The 17,629-nt window shown below is 38.8% G+C and overlaps 2 protein-coding genes across 4 annotated transcripts in view; one reads left to right on the top strand and one right to left on the bottom strand.

Moving 5' to 3' along the window:
• Positions 1-243: 243 nt before the first annotated feature.
• Positions 244-17,072, bottom strand: dcp1b (decapping mRNA 1B). The gene is made up of 11 exons (XM_042511014.2): positions 16,651-17,072; positions 16,122-16,162; positions 15,262-15,389; positions 6,976-7,042; positions 6,353-6,590; positions 6,042-6,134; positions 5,029-5,809; positions 4,813-4,863; positions 3,712-3,941; positions 2,860-3,072; positions 244-2,706 (listed from the first exon to the last, which is right to left on the bottom strand). Exons 1-11 carry the CDS (start codon positions 16,807-16,809, stop codon positions 2,629-2,631), a joined length of 2,079 nt encoding a protein of 692 aa, XP_042366948.2. The 5' UTR covers positions 16,810-17,072; the 3' UTR covers positions 244-2,628.
• cacna1c (calcium voltage-gated channel subunit alpha1 C) overlaps positions 9,258-17,629 on the top strand; it is a 279,938-nt gene continuing 271,566 nt past the window's right edge. For 2 of the 3 annotated variants that reach the window (XM_088072784.1, XM_042511013.2), the window contains exon 1: positions 9,258-11,296. In XM_088072784.1, coding sequence (XP_087928910.1) covers positions 11,173-11,296 — 124 coding nt within the window. In that variant the 5' untranslated portion in view covers positions 9,258-11,172. The remainder of the gene's footprint in view (positions 11,297-17,629) is intronic. The other variant, XM_088072782.1, reaches the window with a different exon arrangement.

Here is a 17,629-nt window from a genome sequence, read left to right as displayed (position 1 = left end):
TGCATGGTCCCTCAGTACTGCTGTGTGTGTAAAAAACAGCTGATTAATCACTGTAGACATCATGTTACACTATTGATTGTGGCAACAGCAAGCAATGATGTGACATTAAAGCAATAATGAGTGTACCTTTATTGTGATTAGTGTTACCTGAGGCTGGATCAATCTTGAATATTAGAAAAAATCATAATAGCATCCACAACCAGACCTATGCAGACAAAAAAAGGACAGTAAGTGACAACAGAGGCAGTTTGAGAACATTTAATAGCCAATTAAAATATATTCCAGTTTATTTGAGAGCAAGTCCCAACAAAAAGAAATAGTGTAGAAATGTTTATTCCAATGTCTCATATTATTTTAAATGACAATGTTTAAAAATATAATATGGATGACATCTTTTGAATTTAAAGAACAATATGGCATCTGACAAATAACGGTAGATATGTTGTATAAGAACGATTTTTTTATTAGCTGTTCATTTAATTGTAATGTAACATGCTGGTTATTTGAAAAATATGACAAGTTGATCTTCCCTTAAAAATTCTAGTTAACTAATTGCCTTAAAAGGTAAGTAAATATAACTTCTGATCTATTTCTTTATATTTAATTTAGCTTATATTTTAAAATTTAGTTGTATGTACTTAATTTTGTAAAGTTGTTGCAACTTAACAATGACAAGTGGACTTTACTTGCTCTTTCTAGTTAGCACCTTAAGTAAACCAAGTTAGACTGACTGAACGTTTTATGTGTTTTGTGTCATGATGAGGATTCTGCACGTGGAGTTCAGAAACCTACAAGTTCTGTTTTTAACATTTTTAAGAATATACAAATGAAACTGACTAGTTGCAAATTGGCTGAAACTTGACTGAATATTGTTGGTTGTAAAAGGCAATTAGTTTCCTAGATTTGTAAAAAGTAATTAGAAGTGATTCTTGTCACATTTTATAGTGTACTATGAGAGCAATACATTTTGTTTGAATACAAAAATATGGAATCAAAAATTATCTTTTTTTTGCTGCTGTTTTTGTGTACTCTGGTCGCTACTGTGTTGTCTTGCTACATACGAATTTAGCGCGGAAGCTGAACAGAAACGGCAAAACCCTGACCCTGATCAAATTAAACTTGTTTTTTTTTTTTTTACAGTGACTTCTCTGCTGTGCTGAGTGAGGAACTGAGTAATACTGAGTGGAAAACTTAGTTTGGTTGGTTGACACATTACACAGAACAAACTATAACATAACAGTATTTTGGAAATGCATTTTCTATGATATTTGAGCAGGCCTGTGAACTCCAAACAATTATTGGATTTATTTATACTCCTTCTTTGCTGCTTTTTATTGCTTAAAATCTCCATTTACCAATCTTTTTAAACCTGGATTTACCATCAATAGCAAAGCATTTAATGAATTAAAAGTTTTATTATTCCTGAGAGGAAATTTTTTGTTTGGCATACAAAGTGTTCAGGAACCGTAGCATGAACACCTCGAGTGATTTTTCAGTGTGTTAAAAGATTGTCAGTGGTTTTTCTGGGATGATGACATCCCTAATGTTAAAATTAAATAAAAAGCCTGACTGGATTATCTAATATTTAAAACTGTCCGATCACATAACTGACAATCTGCTACTGAGTAAAAACACAAGTACATCTACAAACTAGCTCTCCGTGAGGTAGTGCAGGTTAACAATCTCCTGTACTTTCTTTTTTACTTCAAGTTAGATGTATACCAATGTCATTTTAAATTCTTTACCTTGCTAATAATATAATAATTTCAGTATAACTGAAATACAAACAGATATGTATCACAGCTAGAGTCTGCTGGGAAAAAAAATCAATGACATGGTATAATTTTCATAACTTTAAAAGAATTTGGATACTAAAATATACTTCCTTAAAAGAACTTAATTTATAATTGTAAATTAAAATCCAACAAATTCAGATATCATTTACACATACTTACTTTCCCAAATGTACAGAAAAAAAAACATGTTAAACACGTTTTACATTTCACTGCGCAAGTGAAGTCAGTTTCGGGTCTGTTTGAGCACATCCTTCAGCACTAGCTCTTAGACTAGGAAGACTTGCTTATTAAAGCCCAGAAGGCTGGCTGGTGTTTGACGACCGTGACATATAAAACAACAAAAAAAATAAACAATAAAATTAATTTCTGCTACACTTGAAAAAATAGTGCAGGGAACTTCTTAATTCAAACACCTTGGGAAAACCGTGCAGCTGCAGCATATATTGTCCTCATTGAGAGTGAAATAGGGTATAGGCTACATTTTCCCCTTAACTACAGGTAATCTTAAGACTGTATAGTTATGCCACATTTGTGCCAAAGCAAGTGGTCCTCAAACTGAGAGAATTAGTCTTTTTTTTAGAGGAGACACAGGATAAACGTTGTTTTTTGATATGGAAACTAACACATTAACATTTTTTTGATAACTGCTTTTTTGTTGTGCCTAGACTTGCTTGGAGGTGAAGAGAGTCAGGCTGACAGTGCAGAGGAGATGCAGTGAGTGCATTTGTGAATGGATCCGTAGGAGGAATTGATGCATCCACAGTAGGTTTAGAAGAGTGAGCTCCACTGCTCTGAACAGCGTGTATGTATAGACAGAGTGTGTGAGGAGTCATCAGTACTTGCTGCTGGAGTCATCAGCCAAGCGGCTGATGTAGGCTTCATAGATGTTGTCCAGGAATGAGCTGTCGGTCTGAAACACACAAGCAATGATCATCATGCTGTGCCGCTTGTGTGCATGCATGCATTTTTATTTGCATATATACTCTGCTTTTCCCCACTTACACACAGATGATCTGATGTCATGAACATATTGTGTGTGAGATGCTTTTGGTAATATTTTTACCTGAATCAGATGCAGCAGTGTGGCTTGAAGCTGGCTTCTGGACAGAACTCTGATCTCTTCCTGCAGCGGGGGTCTGGACAGGGTTGAGGGGACAGGGCAGGTCTCCTGGGCAACAGCTGACAACCCACCACCACACTTTGCCTGAGAGAAAACACTGGGAGAAAGGAGCAGGTTGGGGGCCACAGTGGCTGGTATCCGCTGCGGGGAGATGACCTGGATAGACAAGGATATTTATTGTAATTTATTGATATTTAAGTGACGTTTTTTTTAAAACATAAATAAATAAATAAAGTTGAATAAAGTACTTTAACAAAAAGTTAAATAAAGTACTATTCTAATAAAACTAAAGTACTGTTATAATAAAGTACTATTCTAATAAAACTAAAGTACTGTTATAATAAAATTAAAGTACTGTTATGAAAAAGTTTTTAAAAAAGGATTGTTACAATAAAATTAAATAAAGCACTGTTATAATAAAGATAAAGTACTGTTATAATAAAGATAAATAAAGTATTGTTATAATAAAGTTAAACAAGTACGGTTTTAATAAAGTTAAATTAATTACTGTTCCAACAATGTTTAAGAAAGTTATTATACTAATAAATTTCAATAAAGCACTGTTCTCATAAATTTAAATAAAGTATTGTTATTATCAATTTAAATAAAGTACACTTCTAATACAGTTTAAGAACTGTAATAATAATGATTAATAAAGTATTGTAATAATGAAATAGATCTAAGCAGAACCACTCTCCCATGGCAACCAACCATGCTTTTATGCAAAAGCTCTGCTCGGCTTTACGAATAGTAAACAAGTTGAAGACAACCGCCGTCAGAGTTCATCGTGTTTACCTGAAACTGCAGAGCAGCCTTTTGACCTGTAGTAGCTGTCGTTGGGTTTGAGACTGGGCCTACATCTGAGCCTGCTCCTTGACCTTGTGTGGGCCCCAGGAATCGAGGAGCCAGCCCTGGACAGAGTCGAGGGGGATCATGGGAAGCCAGGCTCTGCTCCTGCTGGACCAGCTGGAGTTTTTGCAGGAGCTCATGAGGCGACACCACACCAGGCATCTGGGAAGACAGACCTGACAGGAGAACACGAATAACTTTAACAGCTTATGCAGAAAAAACAGGCATCTTGGAAAAGACATTTTAGAGTTTAAATAGAGAGATGGTGATAGAGAGATACACAAATAGTCAAATGCCTGTAAGAATATTAAATGAAAGGTCAACTCAAATAGCTACGTTAGAGAAGAGATATTCAATTAAGCATATTTTACAGAAATAGTAAAGCAGATAATAATAGCAAGCAGACATCCTTATGGTTTCAAAGACCATGCAGAAACATAAAGCATAGTCTGATGGTATTCAATGGCACAACAATTTAGTAAAAAATGGATACAATAGCTATTGTATACGATGGCAAAACTATCAAGTTTGTATACAAATGCAAAACCTAAGTGAATGGGAAGCACGAGTAAGAAATTATTAATATTAATAAATTAATAAAACCAGTAGTGGTAAAGCTACTTCTGGAGTGTTATTGTTGAAAACATGACACAAAAATGTGAAACATTTGTATTTACACAAACTTCAGGAGCAGGCAGGAGCACAATATGCACATTGCAGGGGCGGCGTAATGGTCAGAAATCAAGCGGCGGTAGGATTGAGAAAATGCCAGTGCAGGGCTCTACTCTACAGATTCTCTCAAATTCAACTGGATTCACATTTAATTTGACTGAAAACTGTAGGAAAATTAGGTTGGAATTTGTGTAAAGGTTGACTAAATTTTAAAGCATTTTATTAAGAGGGCTCAATTTGCACAAGTTGTTAGCGAACATACATAAACAGAAATTTCTGATAAATATACAAATGCAGCATGGGTATAATTAGTGCATTTACATAACTAGTACAGCATCTGACTGTTATTTATTTTAAAGAAATCTCAACTCATACCATGTAAAGGTTGAAGGACCTGCTCATTGGTCGCCTGAGATGGCAGCAAACCTGGTAGAGCAGGAAAAATATCATTGAAAATAAGATTTTACTTTATTTATACAACACATCACATTTTTGCTTAGTATATGTATATATTATATATTTCTGGAAAATTTGCTGTGTGGTTGTGGTATGATCACTCAGAACATATTGATAGGATAAAAGATGTCCCACCTGTTCCCTGTATAGCTGAAGCTGTCTGGCTGGTGTGCTGTGCCTCTGGTTGAGGCTTGGATAGGCTGAAAAACAGCTGCTGGCTTTGCTGCGCTTGAAGGTGAGAACATGGAACAGAATTCACCATAACGGGCTGAGGGGTGAGATGAAGGCTCTGCTGCAGAGGCGGAGGGTTGGAGGAGGGAGGGGGTGGCTGGGTTTGGAAAAGTCTCTTGATTGGGTCAGCTTGAAGCTGCTGCTGCTGCTGGTGATGGTGAAGGTGGTGCTGCTGGTGATGATGATGGTACAGATGGTGATGATGGTGGTGATGCTCCAGTGGCACCCCGTTGTCACACAGCCTGTTCTCTGGGGACTCGGACACGGTCTGGAGCACCCCTCCGACCACCCCGACTCCTCTCTGTCCCTGCATGAGTTTCTGGATGGCTGCGCAGTGCTGAGGCTGGTTATGCTGCTGCTGATGGGCTGAAGTGGGACTTGGCAGCAAGCCTACAACATTCCCACCCTCTTCTACTACCGTTTGCCCTCCAGTCATAGCGCGGAGTCCTTCATCAACCATGGCCACGTTCCCTCCCTTGGAGGTCACACCTCTGCCAGAGTTCACGGTATCGTCATATTTCAGCGAACGGGCTACAGGGGGCCGAGTGACTCGTCCAGTTGAAGGCCCCGTCCCAGGGGCGGCCATAGGAGAGATTGGTTCTGGTTTGGATGAGTGGTGATGTTGATGCTGAGAGCCAAAAAGGGTGGCCAGAGAGAGAGGCTTGGGATCAGCAATTTCACTGTCCTGGAAGAGACGAAGGGAGAGAAGTGTAAGACACATAAGGCAAGCAGTAAGCACGAGAAGACAGAACTCATGGAATTACTTACGGTACATTTAATTTAGTAACGCTTTTCCATACTATCATCTATGTTACATTTTTGTTGTGGTGCAGTGTAAAAATGGGTGCAGTGGAGTGAAAGACGGTGTACTGAAGTCAACCCTAGAATGAAAACATTAGTGGCTGAGGGTGTTTTACCTGTGTATTGGGTTTAACAGGTATTGGCTTGATCAGATTGGGATTTCCATAAATAACACTGCTGCCACCAATCTCCTTTGGCTCGGATGTAGACTTCAAATAGAACAAGGAGAATGAGAGGTCAGAAGGACAGACAGAGGAACTAAAAAGTATGGTAAATATTTGATTCAGTACTGCCTACTGGTTAATATGAGAAAATGCAAACTATCAAATAAAATGTTTCAATTTTTCAAGAACAAAAAGTTAATACCAAAGTATTTATCTTGATTTGTTAAAATTTTCCCTACTAAAGCCAGCAGGGGTTTTCTTACCTTGTCATACTCTGTGCGTGCTTTGGTCAGCATCTGGATGATGTCCACTGCCTTCGCTTCACTTCCTCCTCCTCTTCCTCCTCCAAGTACTCCTCCTCCTCCTCCTCCTACTCCCCCTACTACTCCTCCTCCTCCTCCTCCTCCTCCTCCTCCTCCTCCTACACCTCTTCCTCCTCCTCCTCCTGGAGACAACCATCCACCCTGAGACTGAGCCAGGGTCTGCTCCTGCTGGGTCAGACTACACATACACACACGAGTCAATGTCAAAATACATTCAGATCCATACAAGACAAGTAATAAAGTAGAGTACTTTCATCAGGATAAGACAAGCACCTTTATGCCTAATATATATTTTTCAGGCCAAAGTAAAAGAAACAATCGCTCACCCTGCGAGCCAATCTCATTCAAACATGTCAGGGTTGTCATTTGTTTGCTTTAAGCTCCAGACACAAATCCATTAATAAACACATGTAGTCTCTGTCATTTGCAGACTAAGATATGAAATAAACATTCAGCCACAGTGGCTGACGGCCATAAGTCACTAGTCCCTGTTTACAAGACCCATTCTCAATTTCTTTTCTTTAAGTGGTGTACACATAGTCTTTAGTTGTATAAGAACTTACATCTTCATCCTCTGAGCAATGCGTTGACAGTCCTCCTTATCGTAGAACCAAATCCCATGGATAACCACTGAGGGAATGAAGAACAGAGGAGCAAAGAGAGATACAAGTGAACTTTTGAACATAAACAAACATTAATGTAACAGAGGTCCTGCTAAGAATCAAGTTAGCTGGTAATTAAGAATAATGAAACTGCCTCCTGAATTTTATAATATGTCCACCAGTAAGGTCAGCAGACAACAAAATGAGTTTTCATACGTGCCTTACCTTTACAATCAAATGAAATGCACAAACATGCTGTCATACTTCTCTGCTGCTATGACATCAATGCCAGCCCGACAGAGTCAGACATGTAAACGGTTTATTATTAGCCCTGCTGGGTCTAAACCCTGAGTTTGAAATGAGTCATTTCCCATTCGAACAGAAGCCAGCAGGGCCATTATACAGTGAAACATGGGCCCCAGGAGTCTCCTGAATTACATAAACATGGTCAACAAGGGGGAAAAGCCAACAATGAAACCCATTTGCTGCAAGATTATACAGCAGTGAGGAGGTAGGGCTGCATTACTCATTTACTAGTTTCATTTGCACCAGCTCCTAAAAGCATATAGAAAGACATAGCGTTGTTGCTTGATTATTCTATTCCCGTCAGTGAGGAGAGACTCATAATGTTGCCAGGCAAAACAATTTTGTCCCAAAAATAAAAACAGTGTTGTAGTCCCGCTGCTTTAATTTATTCATTTATTGACTAAAATAAGTCTCTAGGTTTTGCATTAAAACATTTTAATACAAATGAATCTGAATTTGGTACCATTCAACAATAACCCCTCTAAATAACTTTCTTTGAGGAATATAAATCAAAGCCCCTTTTCTTATCCAATGTAAACAGTAAATTTTCTCAAATGCTACATTATGTCTAATACAAGCAGCAAAACAAGAACTTTGCCTGAATAAAATAAAAATGTAAACTAGTACAAATATGATTTCAGCAATAAATAATCTGGTAAACACAATGAGGTAAAAGGAGTTCAAATTAGGTTTAGGCAGTAGTTTTTTTTTCATACCTCCTGAAATTTTACCAGGATTTACCGAAAATGACGGTATTTGTGTGCTATGCTACACCCCCATCCTCCACGCTGAGCAGCAAGTTTGCTATGTTTGGCAAGCTCTCTCAGCTTTTCAATCTAACAAATAAACAATATTAACAAACAAACTATCGAGAAAGGTGATATTCTTAGGCCTATTTTGTTTCTTAACAATGTTGCTCATCATAAAGCACACGACAGAAATACAACAAAACTTTTGAAAACTTCTTGTGAATTAGTTTACTGTTCCAACAATTAGCAGCTAATAAAGCCTTTATTCAGAGGGCTTTATTCAGAGTTAGATGTGAAAATATGCTGTTTTCCGCTGCAGTCTCTCTCTGCCATTGCTCGCCAGCTGTTTACAGTCCTGTAACATTATCTTTATGACTCGCAGTCGCCAAATTTGTCAGTTCAGCTGTCTATTCCTCATGTGGAGACTGACCTCTGGTGGTGCGTGCTGTGCACTGCATACAGTACATCCTCAATACAGCATCTCCATATGAACAGAAAGAGGAGCGCCTGTATTTCTGGTATGATTAAAAATCACATCCTCTAGATTTCTACATACCCTGGTCTACTGCAAGACCATTCAAATTCCCAATCCTAGTTCAAATCTGAGCAAGCATTCAATACCAGTTTTTAATGTTTAATAGTGATTGTTACTCAGTGTTACTGACACATTCATGGACAGTATGTACCAAAAAAGTATCAAGGTTTGATTCCCAGCCCTTATCAGGAGAGCAGGACATCATCACACCTCAATACATGTACTTCCTAAAGTGGATCCTCAAGAAAAGATAAGGCTAATCCCAACAAGGGAAACAAGGCGAGTGAGGGACAGAGAGCACAGCAGGGTCTACAGTATGTGGTGGAAACAGTTATCACCACAGCCCTATATCAAAGACACACACACACACACACACACACACACACATTCCCACACAGGCAGACATGCACCAAAATATACACAAGCCTACAGTTGGCTACAAATGAGGTTGGACAAGCCACTGAGGTCAGTATGAAGGGAGAGGCACACACACACACGCGCACGCGCACGCGCACACGCACACACACACACACACACACACACACACACACACACACACACACACAGAGGGTTCAGTTGAGCCTGGGAAAATCAGCCCAGTACCAAATAAGTAACTGCAGTGGGAGACTGTCTGGTGGAGTCAGAGCTGCTTAGTGCACACTGGGGATGAGACTGTTTGACAGAGACAAAGAGACACACAGTCAAAGTCAGAGAGCTGGAAAATTGACAAAAAATGAGCAGGACGGATGTGAAATAGGAAGAAGTGAGGTGTGCTGGAGAGGAGATTATCATTTAGTCCATCAAGAGAGAAACATCTAGTTGTGAGAGCTCTTTAGCTGTCAGGAAGCAGAGACTGAGCTTTGTCAATGAATGAAAAATGTTGAAGTGAAGTGAACTGATGGGGAAAAGAACAGCTGGACAAGAACCTGAGATGCCTCAGATACAAGACAGTCTCTTTGACCAGTGTGCTGCCCCAGCTCAACCCCATACAGAGAAAAATAGAAGAAAGAAATCAAATAGATGACATTATCTGTGTTTTTAGCTGCACTGACCTGCTAATAGTCTAAAACTCAACAAGACAGGAAACCACTCAGAGCAAGACAGAGAAGGAGAGAGCGCGGGAGGAGGACTACAACCAGCAGCACCGACTGAAAAGGGGCCGTGGCCACAAGGTTATGCTTTCTGGGTGAAAGTCAAAGAGACAGAGAAAGAGAAAAGGGGTGCCAGTCCACCACACTGGAGCCTGAGAGAGGGACAGAGAGAGGAAGATAGGCAGAGGGACATCTGAACTGACAAAGTGAACCAGAGATCCTGACAAAGTGAACTGGACAGCGAACGTCACTGGACGGTCACATGGACACATATAACTTCAACAGAAGGGAAAGTCTGAGACTGCTTAAGAAAAGGGCGCTAACTGAGAATTTTTGAACATGACAGCATCCCTTTACAGCTTGTACAAGTAGTATTGGACACTTCAGCAACAATCTCTCCACTGTAAGTTTGTAAGTGATCCAGGAACTTCAGCTATGTAATCCCTCCAAACTCTCCACGACACAACAGTCAAACGGCAAGCACTGGCGCACGCGAGATGTCTGCTGCAGACCTACAGTGACTCTTTGATGGGACTCCAGGGAATGTATGTTAAAACATTTCTAAATTTTGGAAGGACTTTGAGATTTTTTAAGTCTTGAAAGCAGCTCTTCAACCTGTTATTGTCTGTCCTCAGGACTCTGTTGGGACTTTAAACATTTTTGGTTAAATCTGATTTATATGTTTTATTTGAACCTGCACAGTATTTCTGCATTTTCCACAAGGTTTAACTGTGCTTCGACAATACAGTAGCCAGATTTGGCTGTAACCCAGACTGCACTACTGGGACTACTCAAGGAATATTTTTGTTTTGTTTATCTAAAGTATAGTTAGACATATTTTGTGAGCAGCAGCAGTGTTGTCCGAGATGGATTAGGTATGCTGTTACTGCAGTATGTGACCAGCTTTGTGCATCAGTCATGAGGAACAGTGTTGATGCTCTTTTACACTGTATTTCGTTTGCTGGAGGTTTATAGGGGTTGGTGCTCTTACAGTAACGCACATCTATGCTCAGAATTATTGTTGTCCGAGAAGAACCGTCACTTCCTTTGTTTGTATAAATGGAATTCATGACATTGGCGGAGTAAATACTGAGATTTGCAGCAACCGAAACTCATCTAAGACGACATTGCCACTATAGTTAAACCTTCCTCTTGAGCTTTAACTGCAACTACATTCAAATAGCTCTTTTGCTACTGAAGTTCATTGCCACACAAGCTGTACATACAGTACCTGATCTGGATTAAGGGACATTTACACGGAGCTACTCATTACAAGTGTGCACTTCATCGGTACATCCTTCACTTCGAAAGAAGAAAATTCTTATCAGAGGAAGTGTCACATCACCTTTGGCATTGCTTCATTGAGGCCTTACTGAAGCTGCGATTGAGGGTATAATCTGAGCAACTTCAAGTTCTAGAGAGACTCAAAGAGGCAATTACTTTCACACAGTGGGACTCTGGAGAGAGCAGCGGAGCCATGCTGAGAGGCCTGTTTCAGAGGAAACCCAAACATGAGAGACTGGAGGAGGAACCTGAGGTCAGATTCAAAGGTTTGCTGGTGTCAGAGAGAGACCTGGGATATACATACGTCCGACCTGGAGGTAAGACTGTCTAGAAAAACAGAATGCCAGACATGTTAAATGCAGTACTTGTGTTAACTACATCAAGTATTTGTAGCTAGTGGGCTGTAATGGATATACCAGTTAAGATCAGACTGACATCTATGTTAAATTTAAGGCATTATGCTACAATAAATTAGTGCAGCAACTAATAATTATTGAAAATGAATGAAAACATATGCTATATGATATGATGTAGCACTATTCTACAAATATAACCAGTAGCATCCATAGTATCTAAAATTGGCTCCACATCAACGAAATAAAGCATTAAAACCCTCGTACATGTATTTGTTGGTGATAAAAAAAAGAATAAAACAATATTTCATTATACTTTCAAACGAGCCATTCTGCATTATGATTACCTTAACTTTTGATACTTTACTTTGTCGATAATACTACTGCTACTAATACTTTTAACCTAAGTTACCTTTTGAATGCAGGAGTTTTACTTGTGATGGAGAATTCTTAAACTATGGTATAACTACTCGAGTGAAAGTAAAAGATCTGAGTACTTTTTCCATCACAAAATCCAAATCCTGTATGAGTCGGTCACTGGCACAAAAAGACAGATAAAGCAATCAACATCTGACACAAAAACTACGAACCAAACTGAGAAAACTGCAACCTAAACTTTTACAAGCATGTTCATGATTTTATCACCCACATATATTTTTTTTAGACATTCAAATGAGTTGTTATGATTCAAAGTGGAGCAGACAGATTCACCAGACAAAATCAAGACACTAGCATGGCCCAGGTCAGAGGATCAACTTCATGTCCAGATACTGGGGCGACTGAAAACTTGGGATTGTTTGTGCTTGTATGAAGGAATGTAAAAGGCTCTCTATCTGTCCCTCTGCACTACCAGAGGAATCATGAGTTGTACAGACTGAAGTCCTCTCCCCTGATTCTTGCCCTATTCTGTCGTATATCTCCACTGTTTATTTTTAGCACGGGGTGCCACTTTGTGCCAACTGCCATTCCAGGAAGTAACGGCAGCACTGAGAGCTGCATGTTTATCTAATGATAAGATTCCACGACCCTTGCGCACTGAGGTCGTGACACACTGGGACTGGCAGCATTGCCAACAGCCTGGAGCCTAAATAGATCAGATGTTAGCCAGTGAAAAAACATTTTCCTGAGCTGAGATGTGATCCTGTTGATACAGTTTTCTGGAAAAGATTTCTCCAACCCACACATACAGTACCATGATGTGGTAAATGCTGACCATTTGTCAGCTTTCTCCTGTTTGGGCGTCTAGACATTTTTCTATCTGTCGAAGCATCTGAGGTGCTGTTTTATATACATATGTGTTTTGTTTTTTTAATTCTGGCTCAGCCTTGTCACATACAATCCCAGTGATTCACAGCAGCTATGGTGATAAAAATCAATTTGATTACGACCATACTACATTCCTCCTTATTTGGGTGCATTATTATCCCTCTCCAATCAGTGTAATCAGCTGCAGCCACTGACCATTAGGTTTGCTATGCACTCGCCCACTCTTTAACTCCCATAAACCCTGTCTGTATTTCCTTTTTTATCAGAGGAAATAGTCAACTAAGCTGTGATTACTGGTTTTATGATTTTTTTAATGTCCTTCCTTCCCAAGAAATGTAATTTAGCAATTTATTTTCCATTACTGATGCTATGGTCACATCCAGGGGCCACGACTGTTACAGATCATCCTTAATGTGTCCTGAGTTCATTTAAACCTGGTGTTAAAGGTATTAAGAGGTCACCGGGAAAGGTTTGTGTCACACAAATGATTTCACTGACAGTCGGGATGTTTAATAATGGCTGCATCAGTAAGAATAATGAGGTACTACAGTAAGGGGATCAAAGCAGGTGTAAGGCATCCACTGGTATCTAAACACAGCATTCCACCTGCCTCTCACTGATGGAGAGTGTGAGACCAGGACGGAGAGCGAGGGGAGCTTTGTGTGTGTGTCAGCGATTCCTGAGTGAGTGTGTTTATGTTATCAGTGACTGTTGTGGTGTATCTAATCTCTGCTGGCTGGTTTTGTAGTGCTGTCAGGCTCTTGTCCCACAGGCACACTCTGCAACGTGTTTCTGTGTGTATATGTGCGTGTGTGCATGCGTGTGTGTGTGTGTGTGTGTGTGTGTGTGTGTGTGTGCATGTAAAAGCCAGATGTAGGTCTCAGAGGGAGACAGGCTGATAGAATTGGAGTCACCACAGTACCTCTGCTCCTTATACGGTTCCAACTCAATTAAGCAGCGTACAGCTACACACTTTGGTCACGCTATCTAATCTGTCATCTTTTATCTAATTTCCTTCATGTGGCCATAGATACACTGGTCATTTTTAGGTGTGATCTGAACACATGTTTTAAGGTCTTCAAAGTCGCAGGAAGCAGCCTCACATGGATTCTGAGGTGATTTTTTTTTTAATCTAGTGTGCAAAACTCTTAAGAGTCAGGGGAGCTATAAAAAGTGATAACAGTAGTCTTTTAAATCAGAACCAAAATATAACAAGGAGAAGAACTTTTCTATCTGTTCTTTGTCCAATTATCTCATTTTTAATGCTGTTCCCAGTTCTTCTCTGGAGACTGTCTTTTTATCCATGTCTTTTCTCAGTAGAGTGTCTATCTCTGTGCCTAGCTCTTGTTTTCTCTTTCCTATTTGTCTTTGTTTCCTTCTTTCCAATAAGTTTGTCTCGCTGTGTCTGGCTGCATGTGAAACACAGCAAAATCTCTTCAAACTATAGCCTATATGGCTAGTCCTGGTGTTTAGTCATCTATGTTTGTATGATCTGTGACTGTCCAGACACATCAAACTGACATCAAATAAGTAGTGGTGACAAAGTCTGACTTTTGCCTCAAGTCGCCTGTGTCTCAGTCAAAGACTTGCACTTGAACACACCGCAACGACTACAGGCAACAGCCACTGAGCGCACACATTCTGCTACGGCTTTGTGAGATGAAGTATTTCTCCATAGCAGCAGGCAGTGGTAGTCTGTATGTGTTATTTAAAAAGGGAAACCCAAGGACTGACAAGACGAATTAAAGATGCTAGTTAGTCAGTTAGCACATAAACAAAGCAAGCCGATGTTGAAGGAACACATGATATTTGCCGTGTGCTAGAGAGCAGTAACACAGACTATTACAACCATTTTTGCTAAGGATCTTAATGACTAAAAAACAATCTTACATAACATTACAAGATTCCGTCTCACAACCTCTTTGCTTCAGGCATTTATTTGCTTTCCTCACTTCCGCTTCTCCTCTCGCAAACTGAGCTGACCTGTCAATCAGAGTGATTTCTCTCACTGACAGGCTCTGCTGGCTCCGATGCCGATTCACTATGCTAAATCAGCCACGAAAAAAAGCCAACAAGCGCCAATGGTACAGGACACACCACAAAAACTAGGGTGACAGATGCTCATTGACGGCCCAACATTCGCAAACAGCTGACCGTCAGCTTGGCATGTGTTACTAACAAGTGTTACTTGCCTCTTTATAACCAAGTTGTTTTTTCTAATTTGCATTTCTTATAAACATTTTATATATATATATATATATATATATATATATATATATATATATATATATATATATATATATATATACATATATATACATATATATACATATATATATATATATATATATATATACATATATAATCTATTCTAATTTCTTAAAGATTTTGGTCAGTATTTAGCGTATAGTGAGCGACACTAAAAGTGGCTGGCCTATGAAACTGTCATTAAAGACATATTGCTCTGGCACTGATAATTATAATTCACTGTAATGATAATCTAAAATTAAAAGATGATATGAAATTAATGAAAAAAGTGCATATACTGTGCGCAACAGGTGTTGAGAACAAAATGTGTCAGACAAACAGCGGAAGGTATTAATAATTAACAGGCAGATATAAGAAGTGTGTCTGGGTGTGTATGTGCGTGTCTTTCCCCTTACATCGTGCATTGCGGTAAAGCAGGAAGGGATGCTGGAGCTGGAAGTCCAGGTCTTTGGTGATTGGCTCTGTCAAGTTCTCCATACTGAGTCTGTTCATAATGGTGAAACCATGCCTGGGAGATGCCAGTCTGCAAAATATAAGTCAGTGACAACATGAAACAAGAGGCACTTCAGCTATGCCATGTGTTGTCATTTACACTGTAACTTGCACAGAAACAGCTAAATAATAAATTATAATGAATAAATATAAATTATAAAATATTAATAAAGCTTAAAAGAAACATATTCAATCTTGCATGTTCGGGACTTTGCTTTATTTATCTGCGTAAGGGGGTGGCTGCAGCTTGACTTTGTATTTATTTTCTCTTTTTTTAATATCATGACCATCTCTGAGGCAATTATTATTTTCTTAGAGCACCTGTGAGTGACTAAGGGAAAAGGCATTACCCTCCCTCCAACATAAATAACCATGTTTGACAGTTTATGGCTATGATAAATGGTGTGATTATGGAGATTTTTAAAGAAAACATGCCTTCCAAACCAATTTGTGAGTTTTGTGTTTCTGAGAGTATTTAAAATAATTTAGAAATTCGACGTTTAAACTTGAATGCCCCTCCCTTAAGCCAAATAATAATAATAATAAAAAAACCACAATTCCCTCCCCATTGTCTAGAGTGCCACACTCTCCCCTTTCATAAATAATGACCAGTTACTTAACATTTATGTATGGCTGTATTTTCAATCAATAGGTTTGTTTAAGAGCTTTGACAAATAAAGACTAAGAATTGTACTAAAAGTAAAGTTTGGCACAGAGAATCTTTAGATACCAAGATGTCAGAGTCCAGCATCAACTTCATTACCTTGTGTAGATAAAAAGAGTGCCTTCCACCTCTGTCTTTTCCTAAAAAGAAAAAGAAAGCAAACTGTAATTATTATAATTATTTAATCATCATAAAATGTTACAAAAATAATTAAAAGAGTAACATAGGACAAAAGGGGTACATGCACACAAAAAGTCAACAGAGTTTAAGAGTGGTGGGAAATGGATTTCCTTTCAGACCATTTGTTTTCATAGATGCAAATCTTTAAATATTAAATGAAACGATTCAAAGTCTTTTGATGTGAGAAAACTGTTCTTAAAAATACGTGTTTGTTGCTAAGGGTGAAATGGCCATCTATGAGTGCAGTTTGGTGAAATAATATTCCAGGAAATCAAATAATAAACACGCTATCTTTTTTTAAATTGTCTCTTTTTACTCCAAATAACCACAGCTGGGGTTAACTTAATGCTATAACTTAATTTGTGGTAAATCTGTATCGGTAACAAAGCGCGCCTATCAGGGACGATGACGAGGCTAGGCTAAGTTAGCATATTAAGTTCGTGCTCACCCACTCATTTGCCCTGTTGTTGTAAGTATACAGGGCAACTTGGCTGGCAACGTCCACGATGTTGTTGATGTACGGGTCCTGTCGCTGCAAGGCAGCCAGACTTATGTCCAGTCCTTTGGCGGGGAGGCAGCTGCTGCTACCTGCAGAAGTCGCTGTCATTGTTCCCAATGGAGAAGTTAGCTCGCTACCTAGCTTCAGGGGCTAACGAGTCACAGGAATAAAAGGTAAAAACAAAACCAACAGCGAGGTTAAAAAAGACTAATGATTTGTTAACGGCGCAGTAGATTATTTTTCGACTTAAGACTTGTAAATTTAAAAATTTCAAGAGTTATTGAGTGCTAACTGACATGACTGAGTTTGTCAACGGCCATGTTTAGTCAGAGAGATTGTAAACAACCAGACATGAGTAGTTGCGCAGCAGGATTGGAGAGTTCAGCATAATTAATCAATTTAGAAAAATCGATGGCGCGCGACTGTTGACGACTGCGGGGATTTTTAGGATCTTCAACAATTACTGATAGTGTCATAATAACATGACCATTTAGTGGGTAGCTATACTTTAAATTAAATTAAATTTACATTTAGGGACTATTCATTATTTATGAAGGGGCAAAGAAAGGTCAGTATGCCAATTTTTTTTAAGCTCAGGGAAGGGACATATGTTTTTTGTTTTATTTCTTTGTTTACTATGGCTTAGGGGGTTGGGGCATATAAATTTGAAAGATTGTTTTTTGTATTTATTTTATCACTGATTTTTGCATGCATATGTTCCTTTAAAAATTGCCTAAATAACACCATTTATCATAGTCAGAAACTGTGAAAACAGAAATTATTGATGGACTTCACATTTCCAGCAGTCCTGTGTGACAAATGCTTCCATCAGAAAAAAAACAAAACAAAAACGCAACCAAATCTGAACTTTAAACTTATTCTACCTCTCATTTAAAATTTGAAAATAAAATAAAATAAAACATTTGCA

Source organism: Plectropomus leopardus, chromosome 22, assembly GCF_026936395.1.
Source record: "Plectropomus leopardus strain MGB_pleo_1.0 chromosome 22, ASM2693639v1, whole genome shotgun sequence".
Lineage (NCBI taxonomy): Eukaryota > Metazoa > Chordata > Actinopteri > Perciformes > Serranidae > Plectropomus > Plectropomus leopardus.
The sequence above is the reverse complement of the archived record's forward strand: the minus strand, read 5'-3'. Positions and strand labels throughout refer to the sequence as shown.